The sequence below is a fragment of the Portunus trituberculatus genome, chromosome 5 (assembly GCF_017591435.1).
Source record: "Portunus trituberculatus isolate SZX2019 chromosome 5, ASM1759143v1, whole genome shotgun sequence".
Taxonomy (NCBI): Eukaryota; Metazoa; Arthropoda; class Malacostraca; order Decapoda; family Portunidae; genus Portunus; species Portunus trituberculatus.
Window position 1 is genome coordinate 10,052,773 of NC_059259.1, and position 18,837 is coordinate 10,071,609.

Sequence of the window (18,837 nt, forward strand, 5' to 3'; positions counted from 1 at the left end):
AAAGAAGAAACCAAACTTCCTTGATACCAAATCAAAGAAACCACAGCAAACAAAAAACAAAACAAAAATAAAAAAAAACAACAAAAACACTCACAAAAACAAAATAAAACATATAAAACAAAGTACAAAGATAAAAACAAAAACCAGGAAAGAAACTCCCTTAATACAAAACCTTAAAAAACAAAACAAACAAAAAACCAAAACTAAAAATAAAACCCACCAAACACACCCCAAAAAAACAAAATAAAACACGCAAAACAACACAAGAAGATGAAAAAGAACCAGTGAATGAGGCGGGAGAACGCTAGTGACGTCACGGGGAGGACAGCGAGTGGAGCGCGGTGAGGCGACACAGTGGAGACGCGCCGCGGAGGACACACAGAAGACGCCGCCCTGAATATCCCGACCGTACACCCCCTAATGGTCAATATGAGTTGCTACATCCAAGTGTGCGAGGATGAGAACGACGAGCCCATTGAGATCCCCACCGAGGACGACAATACCCTGCTTCTGTCGACCCTCGTGGCGCAGTTCCCCGGTGCGTGCGGCCTCAAGTACCGCCATGCCGAGAGCCGTTCCATGAGAGGCGTCAGGCTGGTGGACGGCAGGCTGCACGCTCCGGATGAAGGCTGGAACTATGTCTTCTTCTGCGTGTTTCCTAAAGGTGAGATTCGCTGAGGTTTCGGTAAGTTTTAAGAGGTTGTATTTTTTCAGGGTTCCGCTATTAATATCGTGGGTGGAACTGTCTCTTTTCATTTTGTGTGGAACTGTCTCTCTTGTGTGTGTTTTCTTAAGGTGAGGTTTGGGTAAGTTTGGCCAGTTCGAAGTTTCAGGGTTCCACTGTTAATGTCACTGGTGGAACTCTTTTGCTATTAATTTTATGTGGAACTCTTCGTGTTTCCTAAAGGTGAGGTTTGGGTAGGTATTGATAATTGAGGGTTCCACTATTAATATTAAGGATGGAACGGTGTCTACTGCGGGGTTGGTGGGTGGAACTGTCTCCCTTGCTGTTAATTTTGTGTGGAACTGGCTTTTTTCTAGGTGATTCCTAAAGGTGAGGGTCTTTAAGTGTGTCGAGTCTGGTTAGGTTTGTATTTTCAGGGTTTCATTACTAATATTACGGGTGGAACTCTCACTACCGGTTTTAGGGGTGGAACAGTGTCTTTCTATGCCTGGTTTATGGGTGGAACTCTTTTCTGCGTGTTTCCTAGAGGTGAGGTTTTGGTAGGTATATATTTTGAGGGTTCCGCTATTAATTTATGGGTGGAACTATACCTTTCTGCGTGTTTCTGAAGGGTGAGGGTCTCTTAAGTGTGGTTACGTCAGGTTAGGGACACGTTTGAGGTTTGCTAAGTGTGGTAGCCATGTTAAGAGTTCCGCTGCCGGTATTAGGGGTGGAACGATGAATGCTTATTACTTTTATGGGTGGAACTATGCGTTTTCTAAGGGTGAGGCTCTGGGATATGGGTGGGAGTGGATAGTCTTGTTTTTTCAGGATTCCATTGATGATTTTAGGGGTGGAACACACTCACTACCGGTATAAGGGTGGAACGGTCTTTCTATGCTGGTTTTAAGTCTGGAACTGTCTTTATGCGTATTATATTTGTTTATTTATTTATTTATTTTTTTTTGATAGGTGGAACGGTGTTTATGCATGTCTGATGATTGACGGTCATTAGGGCAAGACGAGGTTAGGTTAGGTTAGTCTCGACGCTCTTTCAGGTTAGGGTTAGGTTGTAGACTTGGTTCATTGAGTGTGGTGGCCGTTTTGAGGTTTTCACTACTGGTTTTCTACGTGTGTGTTTGTAGGGTGGTATGTAAGTGATACGGTGGTATGGGAGAGAAACTACAGGACCAGAGAGGTGTAGTGTGAATGATACGATGCGATCCGTAATGAAAATTAGCGTTTTTTTTTTTAAGGTTATATTTAGTTTGTCTAGTTTAATCCTTTCGTTAAGTAGTGCGTTACGTTACATTGCCAATCATTAAAGGACATTAATAATCTTATGTTACTTTGAATAACATTACGCTTTTGGCACTGCCCTTGAAATATTAATTCATATCTTACTATATCTATTTTATCCCTTACCATTTCATAAATCTCACTTCATTAGGGTTCTTTCATGTCATGGTTAGCTAAGGGTCGTGTCTCGCTTGCTAAACCATTTCCTTTATATATTCTAACCCATGGGTCAGTTCTCGTCCTTCTGTGTGCTTCTGGCAAGGGAAGGGCGTATCAGGGTGTCTTTGGGGCGTTAGGGTTAAGTGTGCCGGCCTTCCAATACTCATTTTTCAGGGTTTTAAGGGCAGTATTTCATCTCCCAGCGTTTATTTAGTGTTATATAAGAGTGCTTGGGAAATGGTGATGCTGGTGAAGTGATGGGAGATTGGTGTGTTCGTGTGTTGCTTCTAATTACCCGGTGGTTTTTATTGGTTAATGTGATACTGTGGCTGTTTATCATCTCTCATTTTTAGATCCTATTTTCACGGCCCCGATGGTGTGGTGATGCGTCTTGTGGTGTTGAGTGTATCAGGGTTGGGTATCATTATCAGCTAGTTTGCATAGGTTTGTCTTATTTTAGCTTTCCCGTGGTGTGTGGTGGTCTGTGGCTTTGAATGGTGGCTTGGTGTGTGGGGGGGGGCTGTGCGTGGGGTGAGTAGCAGTGTTACATAGAGGTACTGTGGGGTTATCTTAGGGTTTTGGAAGGCTAGCTAGGGATCAGCAGCCATTTTCGTAGCTCTGGTCTAGTTCTACCGGTTTTTCTCGCTCCTGACGAAGGGTTGGGTGCGGCGGCCAGCGGTGGGTGCCCGTGGTGGCTCCCCGCTGAGTCCCAGGCGCGGGGGCTCAAGTCATGCTCAGTCACCCTGGTATCGGCATTTTTTTGAAGGCCACACCAGTAACTATTTCCCTCTGTATTTATTGTATTTTCCGGCTTTTTTCCCCGCTGGCTTGGGTGTTTGTGCCACGTGACTGTGCTTCCGTGTGGTTGTGGTGTAGTGCTGGTGGAATGCGGCAAGCCTCGGCGGTGTTTTAGCGGGCTGGCTGGCTAGCGGCGGCCATTACCAGTTTACCAGCATGAATCTCCCGCGCATACCGTCCACTGTTAGTGTTTCTCGCCTCCCACGCTGTGTTACGCCACTGAACGCTAACACACAGAGGAAGGACATGACGTGGCCAAGCCTGTGTGTTGTATTGCCACGTAGATCGCATGTGACTCCGTAAATACATCAAAATATATAAGCCTCGCGCAGCTCCTCCTCTTCTACATTTCCCGTCCATTTCCTAACCCGTGGGTGAGCGATGTGGCCGGTGGGTGATTGTGGGGTGACGGGGCAACTCATCCACACGTGTTCCACCTCACACCGGTTTAGTGGAGAGCTCTGGAGTTGAGGAAAGAGGCAAAATGAGGGAGGGGAAGAGGGTTATCATATACCGCCGGGGAGCCACGCCTGTTGCCACGGTTGTGCTTATTACGTAACAAGTCAACCATTTCCTTAGTCCTTGTGCTGGCTTAGGGTTCAGGGTGTCAGGGAGCGCCTAGCAGTGCCTCCCTGGAACATTTGGAGGGTGTGGTGGTGGTGGCGGTGTGGTGGTGAATGTGGATGAGATGCCGGCCGGTGTAGTGGTGATGTGGGATGAGGCACGGCGTCGCTACCCTCTCGGTACCTCCTTCCCTCCCTCTCCCGACCGGCGTTCTCCCTCCCTCTCCATCTCCCTCTCCCGCCAACCCGCGTCTCCCTTCCCGCTTGCCTCTCCCAGCTTCTCTATCTCTCTCTTCCTCTCACTGCCTTCCATTGCCTACCATTTCCCACGGCCTAGCGATGGATTTTATGGTGTTTTTATCTCCATCGCTACCAAATCTTGCTATTTTTAGTGTGGCGGACTGGTTGTCTCCCACAGCAACCACGCCGCCTCACGCTAGTTCATGTAGGGTATTTTTATGGCTACCGCGTGTACTTTTCCAGGTGTGTGTGTGTGTGTGTTTAGTTCAGATGTTTATGAAATGTGCAGTTTTGTATATTTTCGTTCTTGTTTAGCTAGATTAAAAGTTCGTTTGGTATTTATGTATTTGTTTGTTTATTCTTTATTTATTTAGTTCTTTGTGTGTATGGTTATTCTTTAGTTTTGTTATTCCACAAATCTAAATCACTTGGCAGGCTCCGTATGAGTTTTATCCACCTCTGCTCTAGTGTTATCCCTATCCACTTATCCATCCATCATTCCTATTCACCTTTACTCCACCTATCTTTCCTCTAATACCTCTAATACATGTATCTCTCCTCTTATCCACCTGTCCTTATCTATCTATCTTCCCTCTTTACCTATCTTCAAATCCACTATCTCTTACCTACTTATCATTTTTCCATCTTTTATCCACTTATCTTTCCACCTATATTTCCTCTTATCTTCCTATCTTTCCTATCCATCTGTCTTCAAATCCACTCTTATCTCTTATTTACTTCCATCCACCTATCATTTTTTCATCAACTCTTATCCATCTGATTTTTCCACCTATTTTTCCTCATCCATCTTTTTCTTCACTATCTCCTCAAAGCCACTCTTATTTGCCTCTCTTCCATCCACCTATCATTCTTTCCATCTATCATCTCTAGCTATTTTTTCCTCTTATCAGTCTCTCTCTCCTATCCATCTTAGTTTCTATCCATCTCTCATCCATTTACCATTTCTATCTACCTCTATTCCACCTGTATTTTTTTTATCCACCTCTGTCCACCTAACACAGCAACTAACCAGTATAAATTAGGTTTCTAAATAAAGATGAAGGACCTCCTAGCATTTATTTATTGTGTTTTGCTTATTTATTTTATTATATTTATGTGAATAGGACTGGCCAAGGGTAACAAATATATAAAGGAAATAAAACCCCACTCAGTTGACAGTCAGAGCTGATAGAATAAACCCTAGCTTCTATCCACCTGTGATCCATCTTGCTCCCATCCACCCATCCACACAGTCATTTAATGTTCTTATATGTCTCTCTCTCTCTCTCTCTCTCTCTCTCTCTCTCTCTCTCTCTCTCTCTCTCTCTCTCTCTCTCTCTCTCTCTCTCTCTCTCTCTCTCTCTCTCTCTCCAGAAAATAAGTCCTCTATATCTTAGTATCACTCAAACATGTCCTTTCTCTCTCTATCTCCCTGCAGAAAACAGGCACTCTTATCTTTTAATACCACTAAAATGTGTCCTTTCTCTTCTCTCCCTCTTAATACCTCTAAAATGCGTCCTTTCTATTTCTCTATCTCTTAATACCACTAAAACATGTCCTTTCTCTCTCTCCAGCAGCAAACAAGTGCTTTATCTCTTAACACCACTAAAATGCATCCCTTTCTCTCTCCTGCAGAAAACAAGCGTAAGAGCGATGATCACCTGGAGAGTTCTATGTCCAAAACCAAGCGCATGGAGAGCAAACAACGGTGCTCTGACCTCATTGTGCTTGGCCTACCTTGGAAGACCACTGAAAAGGAACTGCGCGAGTACTTTGAGCCTTTCGGGGAAGTTCTCATGGCTCAGGTAAGCTTTGTGGACTGGTGTGTGTGTGTGTGTGTGTGTGTGTGTGTGTGTGTGTGCTGTTGTTTAAGGTAGTGTGTTGGGGACTAGTGTTTGTGTGTGTGTTTGTTTGGTGCTGTTGTTTAAGGTAGTGTGTTGGGGACTAGTGTTTGTGTATGTGTGTGTGTGGTGCTGTTGGAAGGTAGTGTGTTATGGACGTGTGTGTGTGTGTGTGTTGATAGGTGGTGTGGTGGTGTAAGGTAGTGTGTGTGTGTGTTAGGTGTAAATATTCTCATATTTATAGATATTTAAAGTAGTTGCAGGATTAGGTGTTGGCACAAGTGATGTGTAACATGTATTTTTTCTCTCTCTCTCTCTCTCTCTCTCTCTCTCTCTCTCTCTCTCTCTCTCTCTCTCTCTCTCTCTCTCTCTCTCTCTCTCTCTCTCCACTTGTGCTGTGAAGGGGTGATTGATAGCAGGAGGCAGAGGGGCAAGTGTTGAGATAATGGCAGCCTTCACACTGACCACAGACTGACTCACTGCTCTACCACTAAGTCACAATCAGGCAGGGTCATTACTTTACAAGGTTAATATGTTTGCAGGTATATAAGTTGACGTTTCCTCAATAAAAATGTCTGAATTTTGTATAGTTAGCAAGAGGCAGTATTTTATTAACAAAAAGATCTTACTGTGACTGGAGATAGAGTTCATGTTTCCTTCATAAAACAGTCGGAAATGATTAGTATTGTTAGCAAGCTGCAGTATATTCATGACAAACAAGTCTTGCTAGCACTTAGATGTAAGAGTTCACATTTACTTCATAAAACTGTTGGAAATTATCAGTATTGTTAGCAGGGGTTGAGATTCCCTTAGTAAACAGTCAGAACTTCTTATTGTTAACAAGAGTTAGTAAATCCATTAGAAACAAATCTTTTTATGACTGGAGGTGTAAGAGTTCACATTTCCTTCATAAAACTGTTGGAAATTATCGGTATTGTTAGCAGGGGTTGAGATTCCCTTAGCAAACAGTCAGAACTTCTTATTGTTAACAAGAGGTAGTAAATCGATAAGAAACTGAAATCTTTTTGAGTGGAGGTGTAAGAGTTCACATTTCTTTCATAAAATTGTTGGAAATTATCGGTATTGTTAGCAGGGGTTGAGATTCCCTTAGTGAGCAGTCAGAACTTTTTATTGTTAACAAGACGTAGTAAATCCATTAGAAATTAATCTTTTTATGACTGAAGGTGTAAGAGTTCACATTTCCTTCATAAAACTTTGAAATTATCAGTATTGTTAGCAACAGTCGATATTCACTTGGTAAACTGTAAGAACTGCTTAGTATTGTTAGCAAGAGGTAGTATTATCATAACAAAACAGGTCTTGCTATGACTGGAGGTGTAAGAGTTCACATTTCCTCCATAAAACTATCAGAAATTATTGGTGTTGTCAGGAAGAGTGTATTCCCTTTGTAAACTGTCAAACTACTTAGCATTGTTAACAAGAGGGAGTAATTTCTTAGCAAACTGAGGTCTTTTAATGATTGGAGGTGTAAAGAGTTCATATTTCCTTCACATAAGTCAGAATTTAGTGTTGTCAGCCAGAGTTTATATTCTCAGTAAACAATTGGAACTTTATTATTATTGTGATTGGCAGCATTTCTGTAACAAACTGAGGTTTTACTATGACTTTATTAGTATTGTTAGCAGGAGTCATTATTCCCTTAGTAAACGATCACATCTACTTATTATTAGCAAGAGGCAACACTTCCATAACAAACTGAGGTCTTACTATAATTGTTGGAACAAGCTTTGACATTTCCCTTACTTAAAGCATCAGAACTTATTGTTAGCAGGAGTCATTATTCCCTTAGTAAACCATCACATCTACTTATTATTAGCAAGAGGCAACACTTCCATAACAAACCAAGATGATGATACAGTATTGGTTGGACACGATTACACATTTCCTCTTAGCTGATTATTAGGTGTATTGTCAGCAAGAGTCGATATTCCCTTAGTAAACCATCACGTACTTATTATTAGCACTTCATTACAAACTAAAGTATTATTATTATTATTATTATTATTATTATTGTTATTATTATTATTATTATTATTATTATTATTATTATTATTATTATTATTATTATTATGGTAAGATTTGACATTTCCCTTACTAAAAGCATCAGAACTTATTGTCAGCAAGTCGTAAACCCTTAGTAAACCATCACATGTACTTATTACGTATTAGCAAGAGGCAACACTTCCCAAACTAAGGACTCGAGATATGACAGGTGACATTCCCATAACAGACAGCCAGAATTGGAGGTAACAGGTTTAAACTAGAGTGGGAGACCAAGGAAGGACATTGGTACTAACTGGTTCACTGAGACTGGTGGTGGCGGTAGGGAAGTGGACTGATGGAGGTGGTTGTAGATGAGTGGTAGTGGTGGTGGTGGACAGCTTAGAGTATGGTAGTGGTGGTGGTGGTGGTGGGTGTTGTTGCAGAGTATACACAGCACACTTGTCAAAACATACATCAGCGTCTCCTTCTTTTATTTCCATCTGTACGAGTTTAAAGGTCATGGTAGATTAGACACCTCCCCTACTGGGCTGGAGAGAGGGAGAGGGAGAGAGAGTGAGAGTGTGTGAGGTGTGCTGGAGGAGAGGTGAGGAGGTATGCTTTGTTAGTTTAAGACACCTCCTCCCCTACTGGTATGGAGGTGCTGGGAGAGAGAGAGGTGGATGAGGTATGTTGGAAGAGAGGCGGGTGAGGTGTGGTTAGGTTAGGCTAGACACCCCTTCCTCTACTGGTCTGAAGGTGTCAGGAGTGAGAGAGGGGGTGAGGTGTGGGGTAGAGGCAGGTGAAGTATGCTTTCTTAGTCTGTGAGAGTAAGGATAATAGGATAAAGCACCAAAACCAAGCAAGCTAATTTACCCTATCTTATCCTTAGGTCATCCATCTTGTAACCTCTCATAGTTCACCCATAGGTTAGGTCAGTCTTATTCAACCTGTCCTTAATCCCTTCACTACCAGAGCACATTTCCATATTTGGTGATTTTATACAGGTTCAGAAACTTGTGTGTGGATTAGAATAGTGAAGACTCAGGCCATTAATCTTCTGACCTCCATAGACCCTTCCTAATGTCAATAAAGTAGTCTCATCAAAGCCAAACTGTCTTAAAATGTCCCAAAAATGTTGAACTGTCTTAAATGCTAAAGAAAAAAATGATAAATAAATAAATGCTAAAAAAAGTCAAATTCTTAAAATGCTAAAAAAAAGTGTCCATATTCTTTCTGGTTACTATTTAATTTTACACAGCTTCAGAAACTTGTGGGGATTAAAATACTGAAGACTGACCATTAATCTTCTGACCTCCATAGACCCTTGCTAATATCAATAAAATCATCTAATCACACCCAAAACTCATGGTAAAAACGTGTCCCTGTACTGAAGAGCTTAAGCCAGTTGTGAAAAGGGAGCTGAATATTAGTGGTGTTCTTGTGATCTGTATGCAAGGTCAATGTTGAAGCCAGGTGTGTGTAGAGAAAGTGTTATTGTTGTTGTTTATTTAGTTTTCATGTGCTGTCCACTAACCAAGGCTTTCTCTCTCCCCCCCACAGGTTAAGAAGGATCCCAAGACCAACCAGAGTAAAGGGTTTGGTTTCATTCGGTTTGGCAATTACGAGACTCAGGTGCGCGTCCTCTCCCAGCGGCACATGATTGACGGGCGGCTGTGTGACGTGAAGATTCCCAACTCGAAGGTAACACACCCTTGTTATGTAAGTCTTGTTCTGTCTGGATGTTAGAACAGTCAGAAAAAGATGCCATGAATATATCTGTGTATATATATCTCTTGATGAAATATGTCTATTATTATTATTATTATTATTATTATTATTATTATTATTATCATTATCATTATCATCATTATTATTGTTTGTGATATATGTATGTTGTGATATATTGTGTGTATATATAGGATAAGATCTACCCCTCCCCATCCCACCCCCTGATATACTTGTATGCCAAAGGCCAATGGACTAATGTTGATTGCAATATGTAATTTTAAATATCATTGCATGCCAACTTTATCAGCCAGTCTGGTTTGAGAGGCCAGTGCTGTGGTTGGCTCTGTCACTTTTCTTCTATCTTTTGTAGTTGTCACACATTCCATTTGAAGCCTCTGGATGAGTGCTAATCCAGAAAACAATCTGAAAAGTATAAAAACAAATGCAGTGAAATTATTAGAATCAGTCATGATGCTTCCAAAATCTCAAGCCATCATTGTTGTCAGTGTTCAGTTTTGTTGAGACCAAAATCAGCTTTCCATGCATTCAGTGTTCATTGCTATCATGAGAGAGTCAAGGAGCCTTCACACTAGCACATTTCCTCCAACCATTGCTCATCCAAACGGTTGCTCGTTTCACCAACAACCTCCTGATCCCCTCACATTGGGACAGAGCGCCTCACTGTACGACCAACAGCAACCTTTTGGAGCCAACGAGTTTCAATGGCCGATGGGTTTGGCGTCGCACGCTGATTGGCCAGGCATGGGGAATCTTCCGCCGCGCGTAAGCCACCGTTCATGTTTTAACTATTATGACAATATTATGACTAATAGCATAATGTTGGGGAAAAGGCTACTTTCAACTTGATATCCTTAAACATTGCACGTCACTCATCAATGACTTCCTAAGAGTTTCTGACGTATCACTGTAGAACCTATCCTATTAATCAATCACTTCATTGCGACCAGAGGTCAACATGTTCTTTCAAATTTTGTTCAGCTTTTTTAGTTCTTAGCTTTAATTGAGTATTTAATGACTTATTGATGATACACGAAAAGCTTGTTTGGTGTTTTGGTCCTAGTATGAGCGATGGCTCACCGACTGAACGGTGAGCAAGGCTGATCAACGCTTGCTCATCGCATGCCCAACCAACCAAGCAGCAAGCCAGGGTGGGTTGGTGGTTGGTTGGTTGGGGGAAATGTGCCTAGTGTGAAGGCCCCTTCAGTCACTCAGCTCAACACTCAATGAGCAGCATTGACCAGTTAGTTTTTGAAACGATGGCCAACCACATTCTGCCCAGCCTTGTGCCCCGGCCAGTCTAGCCGCCAGTCCCTTGCGCCGGCTGGAGTCGCCAGCTCTCCTGGGGCCGCCTTCACCTCATTGGGCGTAAGGGGTTGTGTGTTACTAACTGCTGTCCCTCTGCAGGAAGGCCAAGTTCAGCAGGTGAACAGCAAGGTGTTCATCGGCCGCTGCACCGAAGACATCACCGCGGACGACCTGCGCGAGTACTTCAGCAAGTTTGGTGAGGTCACCGATGTTTTCATTCCTAAGCCATTCAGGGCCTTTGCCTTTGTCACTTTCCTAGATCCTGAAGTAGCTCAGAATCTGTGTGGGGAGGACCACATAGTGAAGGGTACGTCTGTCCATGTGTCCAACGCCGCGCCCAAGAGTGACCCAAACCGCGGCCCTTTTGGGCGTGGCGGGCGCATGGATGGCCGTTATGGGCAGTACGGCAGTTATGGTGGGGGTATGAACAATGGGGGAAGCTGGAATCAGGCGGGGAGTCGGGACATGCCCAACCTGGCTGCTCTTGGCACGTCCCTGGGGCTGGGGTCGGGTCAGGGTGGGCAGGGCAGTGGGCAGAATGTCAACCCTCTCAATATGGGGGCGCTGACTATGCCTATGCTGGCAGCTCTGAGTCAGGCCAGCTGGGGGCTACTGGGCAACCTGCAGCAGCAGAACCAGGATGGGACACAGGCTCCGGGGTACAGCCAGGGGGGTCAGCCGAGCCAGGGGGGTCCTCCGAGCAACCCCCCTCCAGTTAACCAGACTGGAGGTGGAGGAGGAGGTAGTCATGGTAGCTGGGGCACTGGGGGCTCCAGTGGGGGGAGCTGGGGTGATGGCAGTCAGGGGGGGTCTTGGGGGCCTTCTCAGGGGGGCCGTGACAAGTACAACAGGTATGACATGTAAGAGAGAGAGAGAGATGACAGATGTACGGCAGACCTGGATGGCTGAGGAGTGGATGATGACACCAGGCCGTGATGAACAAGTAGTAGTTGAAGAGTGATGATGATGATGGTGGTAGTGGTGAAGATGTTGTCAGAATGTTTACATCCATTTTTGAGTGTGCTGAATATTCTAATGTTAGCGGCCTGCAAAGGCAGAGGGGGTGGCTCAGGGGTGTTATGTGTGTGTGGTCATGTCAACACTCCCTCTTCCCTTGTCTCAAGCATGCTCCATAGACTTAGCATAGTATTCACTTTAACTATAATAATATTCACGCTTAGTGTGTATCATTTGGTGTGGTGGTCATGTATGGGTGGGTGTAGCCTCGAGTGTTGCAGCCGTAGCGGAACACATGGTATGATTGTAAGAGCGCTCCTCTCGCTGTGTGTAGCCTCCCGGGGCAGGCCCGAGTGTGGCTCCTGCCCCCAGGAAAGTGACCGGGCATGTGTGACAGCGCCATTGTACTGAGAGTGGTATGGACGTGTGGATGGCAGAGCTTGCCAATGCCAGGGTTGTGCAAAAAGTTTGGTTAAGTGGGTGTGGAAGTCTCAGTCGCGTGAGAGAGAGCCTCCCCACCCTTAGGGAAGTGTAACGGCGCCACCGTCGCCGCCCTTACGCTCCCCTGATGTGCGGGGAGGGCTGAGGCAACAATCAGTACCATGAGCCTGGCTCCATACCGTTCTCATGAAATGCTGTTATAAATGTTACAGTTGACAGTTGATTTTTTCCAACCTGCTTCATGACACCAATGTAATCTAAGGTCACACTTTCTTGCTTTTGTCCCCCCTTAATAGTGTAGCTGTTCGCCCTATGTGAACAGTGTGGAACCAGGAGTCTTGTATATAGTGTGTTTGTTTACTGCAAAATGGTGAGAGGTCGGTGATTCCCGGTACGGTGTGTGTGCTCCTGGGGCCGTCCCACCCGGCTCGCCGAGGGGGACGGCCACGTGGAGGGACTGAGTGCACCAGGAATTGCTTGCTGCTTCACTTAGTTATTATCATGTTTCTCACTCTAATCACAGACTCGATATTTGCCAGTGTGAGGTGTGACCGAGGAAGCCCTGAGTGTGTAGACTAGGAAGGCCAACAAGCTATGAGTGTGTGTCATGCTACAAATTGATATATTTTGGAAGTGGTGTATGAGCATTGGCCTCTCTCTATTTTAATACTTGGAGTGCATCTGTTTATGGTAACCAAAAAGTGCATGAGTCTCATTGATCTAGTGTAGACTCTTGCCCCTTAACACCCTGCTCAACAGATCTTATTGCTTAGCATTCTGTCTCTGAGCACTACTACTACTGCACAAGTCTTTTTCCTTCAATTCTTGTCTAGGAAAGTATAAGAGGTGGAAGTGTATTGCCCATGAATTTCAGTTGGTGTCAAAATTGTGTGAAAGGAGGAAGAGATTTCAGTCTTAAAAGCTTTGGGCAAAAATGTGTTCATGGCAATAAACCTCTTGCTTTACATTACAAATACATATTCTGGGGAAGGGGCAATTATTACCTTGACCTCACCTGACCTCACCTCTCAGTGTTGCCGAGGTCACTGACCTGGGAATCACAGTACAAAGTCTGTGTGTTGAGCATGGTGGTCAGAAGCGGGCAGGTGGAGGCAGGAAGGCTGGTCGTCAGTATGGTGTACTGTACTGTACTGTTCCATTACGCTGAACTTTCCCACAGTGGAAGCCTTGCCCCTCAGGGCTTGTTCAATGTGGCATTTATGAAGTAACAAGATGTGTGTGCAGGTATTCTTTTTTGGTTCATTAACAAAGGAAGTGTTTTGTTCCAATGTTTAGTTTGATGATATTGATTGGAGTTGTTGCTGTAGTAGTAGAGAGGCGACAGTGCCGCTGCCACCGCCGCCGCCAGCCTTCCTGCCCTCCTCTGACCCACCGTTGAAAGGAGGTGTGACAGAGCCATGTAAGATTTAACAAGCAGGCCTTGGATTGACCATAAGCTTTCTCAGTCATAAATGAAAGAATTCTGATTTTAGTTTTTTGGCATGAGTGTATTTCTGTACGGTTGATAAGGAATAGTCTCACAAATGATAAGACATTGTTTTTTTTCCTTCCATTCATTTCACCCAAGATATCAATAACATTTGTGTAGGTTTCACTCATATACGAGGTGTACATGACTCCATACAGGCCCTTTATTAAAAGTGTGTGCTGTGAGTTTCTCAACATTAAATTGTAGGAAGGTACAAAAGTGCGTGTCCTGCCAGTGGGCGGCGAGTGGTGTGTGTGACGACAGGAGCTGGCTGCTAGTCTGTCTGGTGGATGCGTGGCACTACGTATACCTTTCCCTTGGCGTCATCTGGATGTTTCTCACTAGTAGTTCATTAAAAACTAAAACTAAAAAAAGCCACACCATTACATTTAGTACCATCTTCTTCCCTGGGACAGCTTTGTCACTCAGTGTGGATGTCACCTTAGGCTTGGTTATCAAAAGTCCAGTTAGTGCAGGGATAGGGTGTGCATCACTTGGAACAGGAGAGGGCAAGGCAGACAGGTGACAGGTGGAGCAGGTGTGTGGTAGGTAGCGGCAGTAGGGCCAGGGTAGATAAGGGTTGGGGAGAGACACATGACTGGTATGTGCATGTACTGGAAGAAAGATGACTGGTGTCTGGTACCCTGAGAATGTGCAGATGGAGAAAGATTGAGATGTGCTGCTGGTGTTGATATTGGTGATGATGGTGATGGTGGCGGGTATGTGAATGGTGACAGCTGGTGTGCATAGCGGTGAATCCAGGGATGTGCTGTGCGTGAGATGAACGACCGTGTCTCGCAAGCTGGATGATGTTTCGGATGATGGTGTTTGTGACGAGTTGATGGTATATGTGAGTCTACCGTTGTCCTTCTGGTGTGTGTGTGTGTGGCTGTATTACTAGCGTGCTCTGTCTTAATAAAGGATTCACAGCTACTCTCACTTGTTTCCATCATAATATCCCTCTTCTATATATTTTTTAATTTTATTTATTTATTTATTTATTTATTTTATTTTTAATTTTTTTTGTGTTTTAACCTCTTCAGTAATGGGATGTATTTTTACCTTGAGATTATTTTGTGTACAATTGGACCATTTTATTGACATTAGCAAGGGTCTATGGAGGTCAGAAGATAAATGGCCACAGTTTTGACAATTTTAATCTTATGAGTTTCTGAAGCTGTATATAATCACTAAATAGTAACCAGAATGAAAATGTAAATGTGTCAAAAGTACTGAAGGGGTTAATGGCTCTGGTGGAGGTTGTTTAGCATTTCAAGGATGTTTTGCCATTTCTACTAACTGGGACACATTTTCACTTGATAATTGGGCATAATTAGATGATGATATTGACATTAGCAAGTCTATGGAGATTAGAAGATTAATGGCCACAGTCTTCACAACGAAATGAGCCTAACAGTATTGAAGGTCCAGTGAGTTATGAAGTCTGGTGAATTAAAGAACAAAAGTGAATGTTACAGGAGTCAAAGTGAAATAACTGGTAACGTACTTTAAAATGTTGGTGAATGAGATGCTTTTCAAGGGAACGAGAGGTGGTGATGTGGTGAAGTTCTGGTGACGCTGTGGTAAGGAGAAATAAGGTGATGCTGTGATGAGGTACAAGAGGTGCTGTGGTGATGTGAAACAAGAGGTGATGGTGAACTAAAGGTGATGTGGTAAGGAGAAACAAGGTGGTGCTGTGGTGGTGATTAGCAGAGGCATAGCAATGGGTTATGCAACATAGGCATTTGCCCGGGGTCCTGAGGGACGGCTGATATTGCATGTGGAGCAGGACTACCATGTTAAGACACTCGCTCCTGTCACTTACAAAAAGAGAGGACACAACTTGGAACATGACACCTAATCCCCCTAATTGGGCGGGGCCCCATCCACTAGCAGGAGTCATGTATTTATTGATCCGTTGTCCTGAACTTCATTCATCATTATTCTGGCCCATGGTCCTTCTTGCCTAGGGCCCCCAGGGGATCTAGAAACGCACCTGGTGATTAGGAACAAGAGATGGTGCTGTGGTGGTGGTGATGAGCAAGAGATGGTGCTGTGGTGGTGGTGAGGAACAAGAGATGGTGCTGCAGTGGTGATAGGAACAAGACTACAAGAGGTGATGCTGCAATGAGGAGAAACAAGGTGAGCTGTGATGAACAAGAGGTGGTGCTGTGATCAGTCATGAACAAGAGTTGGTGCTGTGGTGAAGATTTGGTAAGTTTACAGTTTTTACCTTCAGTTTATTTACTTTTTATTTTACTTTGGTTGTAAAGACTTATTTTCTTTTATTGATTTTCCTGACTTTTCTTTTTATAAGGAAAGACTGGCCAAGGGGAACAAGGAGAAAAAACCCACTGTCACCAATCCCCTTACAGTGCCGAAAGAATGAGCCAAAACACGGATAAATGTCTGTAAACCTCCCTCTTAATGCAAATGTGATTAAATGATACAAGTACTGTTGGGAAAGCTGATAGATGAAAGAAGGAAAAGAAAAAAAAAGGTTTGAAAAGGACGAAAAGAACAGAAACAGACGGATTATTGACATATTTTGACAGTACATGTGTCTTTATGATTATTATTATTATTATTGTTATTATTTATTTTTTATTTATTTTCGTAAAGTAAACTGATGACTGGCTTACTTCGATCAAAGTTTAATGGAAATACAGAAGCAGGCAGGCAGGGAGTTCAGGAGTGAAGCAGAGAAAGCGATGGAAGGTTGAGAATACCCTGATCAACTCTTGCACCCAACCCAGTAATGCCACGCCCCCCCCAACACCCAACACCCACACCCCGGCACCAAACACTCTTGCCACCACCCATCCATGCCAGTTTGTTAATCACGGTAAGCTTGTGTGGAGGTAGGTAGACAAGCGGCAATATGTGTACGCTTGTGTGGAGATAGATAAGAAGGTAATTTGATAGGTAAATGGACAGATAGATATATAGGTAGGCAGATTGATAAGTGAATAAATTCTTAGATAGGAAGATAGATAAATGATAGATGTATACCTACTTATCAATTTACCTAGGTATGTTGTAAAAAAAAAAAAAAAAATTGAGGCCATATTGATAAAAATGAAAAATACTATAGTCAACCCTTCAAACTTTTTTTTTTTTTTTCACCCGCGGGAGATGCAAACACTCGCTGTAAAACTAGAAACCGTTTTAGTATTTAATGCTTAAACAAAATATAGCTGGACTCGATATCGAAAATAAAGATGTCACAATAACCAATAAATCGATCTATGAAACTTGTGGAAGTATATTAGTAACAGATGTAGTAATATTTAGTTATCACAGACATTTATACTAGTGCACGTACTGCCATTACAAACACACCTACGGCTGCAGGTCAAACGAGTGAAGGCGCCTCAATAATTATTAAGAGTCAAGAGTCAATTAAGGACAAGGGTGAACAGTGAACAGTGAACTGCCAGCACTGCAAGCCAACAAGTCAGCATTGCCTACCTTCACCACAACCCTATTTAAGGTATTGTGTGTGCCATTCACTTATTATTAGGTTTATTCTACACATGAGAGTGAAAATAGTTTAGATATGGAATAGACGGTAGGCGTAACGAGCAGTAATGGTGTCGCCCACCCGGGCCCTGGTCACTCATCCCAGGGCTCCGTCCTGCCTCCTCCACTCCCGTAGGTTCGAATCCCACCACGTACAGCCTTAAAACACTTTGCCATTTGTCGAGTTGTTTAAAGTTACCTACATATCACCATGATACCCAGCAGGTTCTAGGTGGTTACACTCAAGATGAGCTTGGGTGGTGATATGGGCCCTAATATGGGTACCACTATTAATAAAATTGCCTGCGCCACACTAATGGGCGGAAGCTGAACAGCGCTTCCAATACACTCTTCAAGTGTGCCTACAGGCGCTATAGGCCTTACCGTAAAAAAAAAAAAAAAAAAAAAAACGCCAGCCCGCCACAGCCAGGGATTCCAATTCTTTTTTCTTATATTTCCTAACGATAATATTACGCTTCCATGGTATGTTTTTATGGTTTCTGTAAATGTTTCGTTGTGTTCCGCGCCTGTGTTCGGTAAATAAGTGGTGTTTAGTGGTGACTTATGGGGTGAGTTTAAGCCTTCTCATCGGTCAAAATTTTCCATTTCATATTTTTTTTTTTTTTTTTTTTTTTTATTTCAAGCTATAACTGGGCCTTTATGGTATCAAAGAATCGCCTATCCTCTTTTAAGCGTGAAATCAACCAATTGAGTCAAATATATGGACTTTGAAATGGTGTTTAGTCCTGTTAAAAGTATGCTTTATTTTTTCTATATTTTATTCGTTTACGTTTCTGTCTGATGGTATAAACCATTGTGGGATGCCTTAAAAGAGAGCTCAGACTATGTGGAATGTGTTGAAATACTTGCGGAGTGAAATGGGTGGACGTTCTGGGAGTTTTATAAATGAAGGTGTTTTTGTATTTTTGATATACTCAAATTATACAATTCTTTAAAACTAATTAACCAAGAGATGATATTATGTTTTGAATATTAGTTAAAGGATTTATCACGTCTTAAAATTCGGCCGTAGCTTCGTTTTTTTTATAGGTCATTTTTAAAATTATTTACGTAATAGCCGAGTCACCCCTGTTCTCGCGCATTCTGATGACGTCACAGCCAAGGTGGTGACTCACCATAGCCCCGGGCTGGCTCCTCTTCCAACCCCCCAGTTCGTCAGTAATTTGCTTAATATCTAGTGATTTCTTCGTGTCTGTGTGTGTTTCTAGGCTCAGATGTGTAGACAGTAGCAGTAGAAGGAAGAAAAAGGAGAAATTAATGAGGATGAGGAAGAAGGATAGAGAAAGGGAAGAGGAAGAGAGGGAGTAGCCAAGACACAATACTTAACTCTCCCTCCACTTCCTCAATATTTTGCCTTATATTTTGTGTTTTGATGTGTTTCTAGTGTTAGGCGTGTGGAAGGAAGCAATAGAAGGAAGAACAAACGAAAAACAAAGGAATAGGAGAAAGAAAAGAGGGAAAAGAGAAGCGAAAGAGGAGGAGGAACCAAGCCACAATATTTAGGTAAGTCTCCCTTTTAATTTTACAGTTCTTTATAAAGCATATTGGTGTTTTGGGGATAAATTTATCGTGTTTCAAGTGTGTTTGATGGTGTTGCAGGGGGTTTCGGTGTTAGAAGCGTGTTTTGGTTATATTTTGTGTGTTTTGAGTGGGTGTTAGATGTTTTTAGGTATATTTTACGTATCTTAATTGAGTGTGGCGTACGGAGTGTGTGTGTCAGTATTTAGGTGTGTTTTGAGTGTGTTTGGTGGCATTTCAAGGCTTTGTAGGATTTCTTTTAGTGTG

General features: G+C 43.0%; 1 protein-coding gene across 4 annotated transcripts; it reads left to right on the plus strand.

Moving 5' to 3' along the window:
• Positions 1 to 313: 313 nt before the first annotated feature.
• Positions 314 to 14,443, plus strand: LOC123513851 (TAR DNA-binding protein 43-like). Of its 4 annotated transcripts, none has more exons than XM_045271269.1 (5): positions 314 to 664; positions 5,359 to 5,528; positions 9,129 to 9,287; positions 9,969 to 10,079; positions 10,722 to 14,443. In XM_045271269.1, exons 1-5 carry the CDS (start codon positions 421 to 423, stop codon positions 11,484 to 11,486), a joined length of 1,449 nt encoding a protein of 482 aa, XP_045127204.1. In that variant the 5' UTR covers positions 314 to 420; the 3' UTR covers positions 11,487 to 14,443. The 4 variants fall into 4 exon arrangements, with proteins under 4 accessions (XP_045127204.1, XP_045127213.1, XP_045127222.1 ...); XM_045271278.1 differs by having other exon boundaries at positions 9,129 to 9,269; XM_045271287.1 differs by lacking the exon at positions 9,969 to 10,079.
• The last annotated feature ends 4,394 nt before the right edge of the window (positions 14,444 to 18,837 follow it).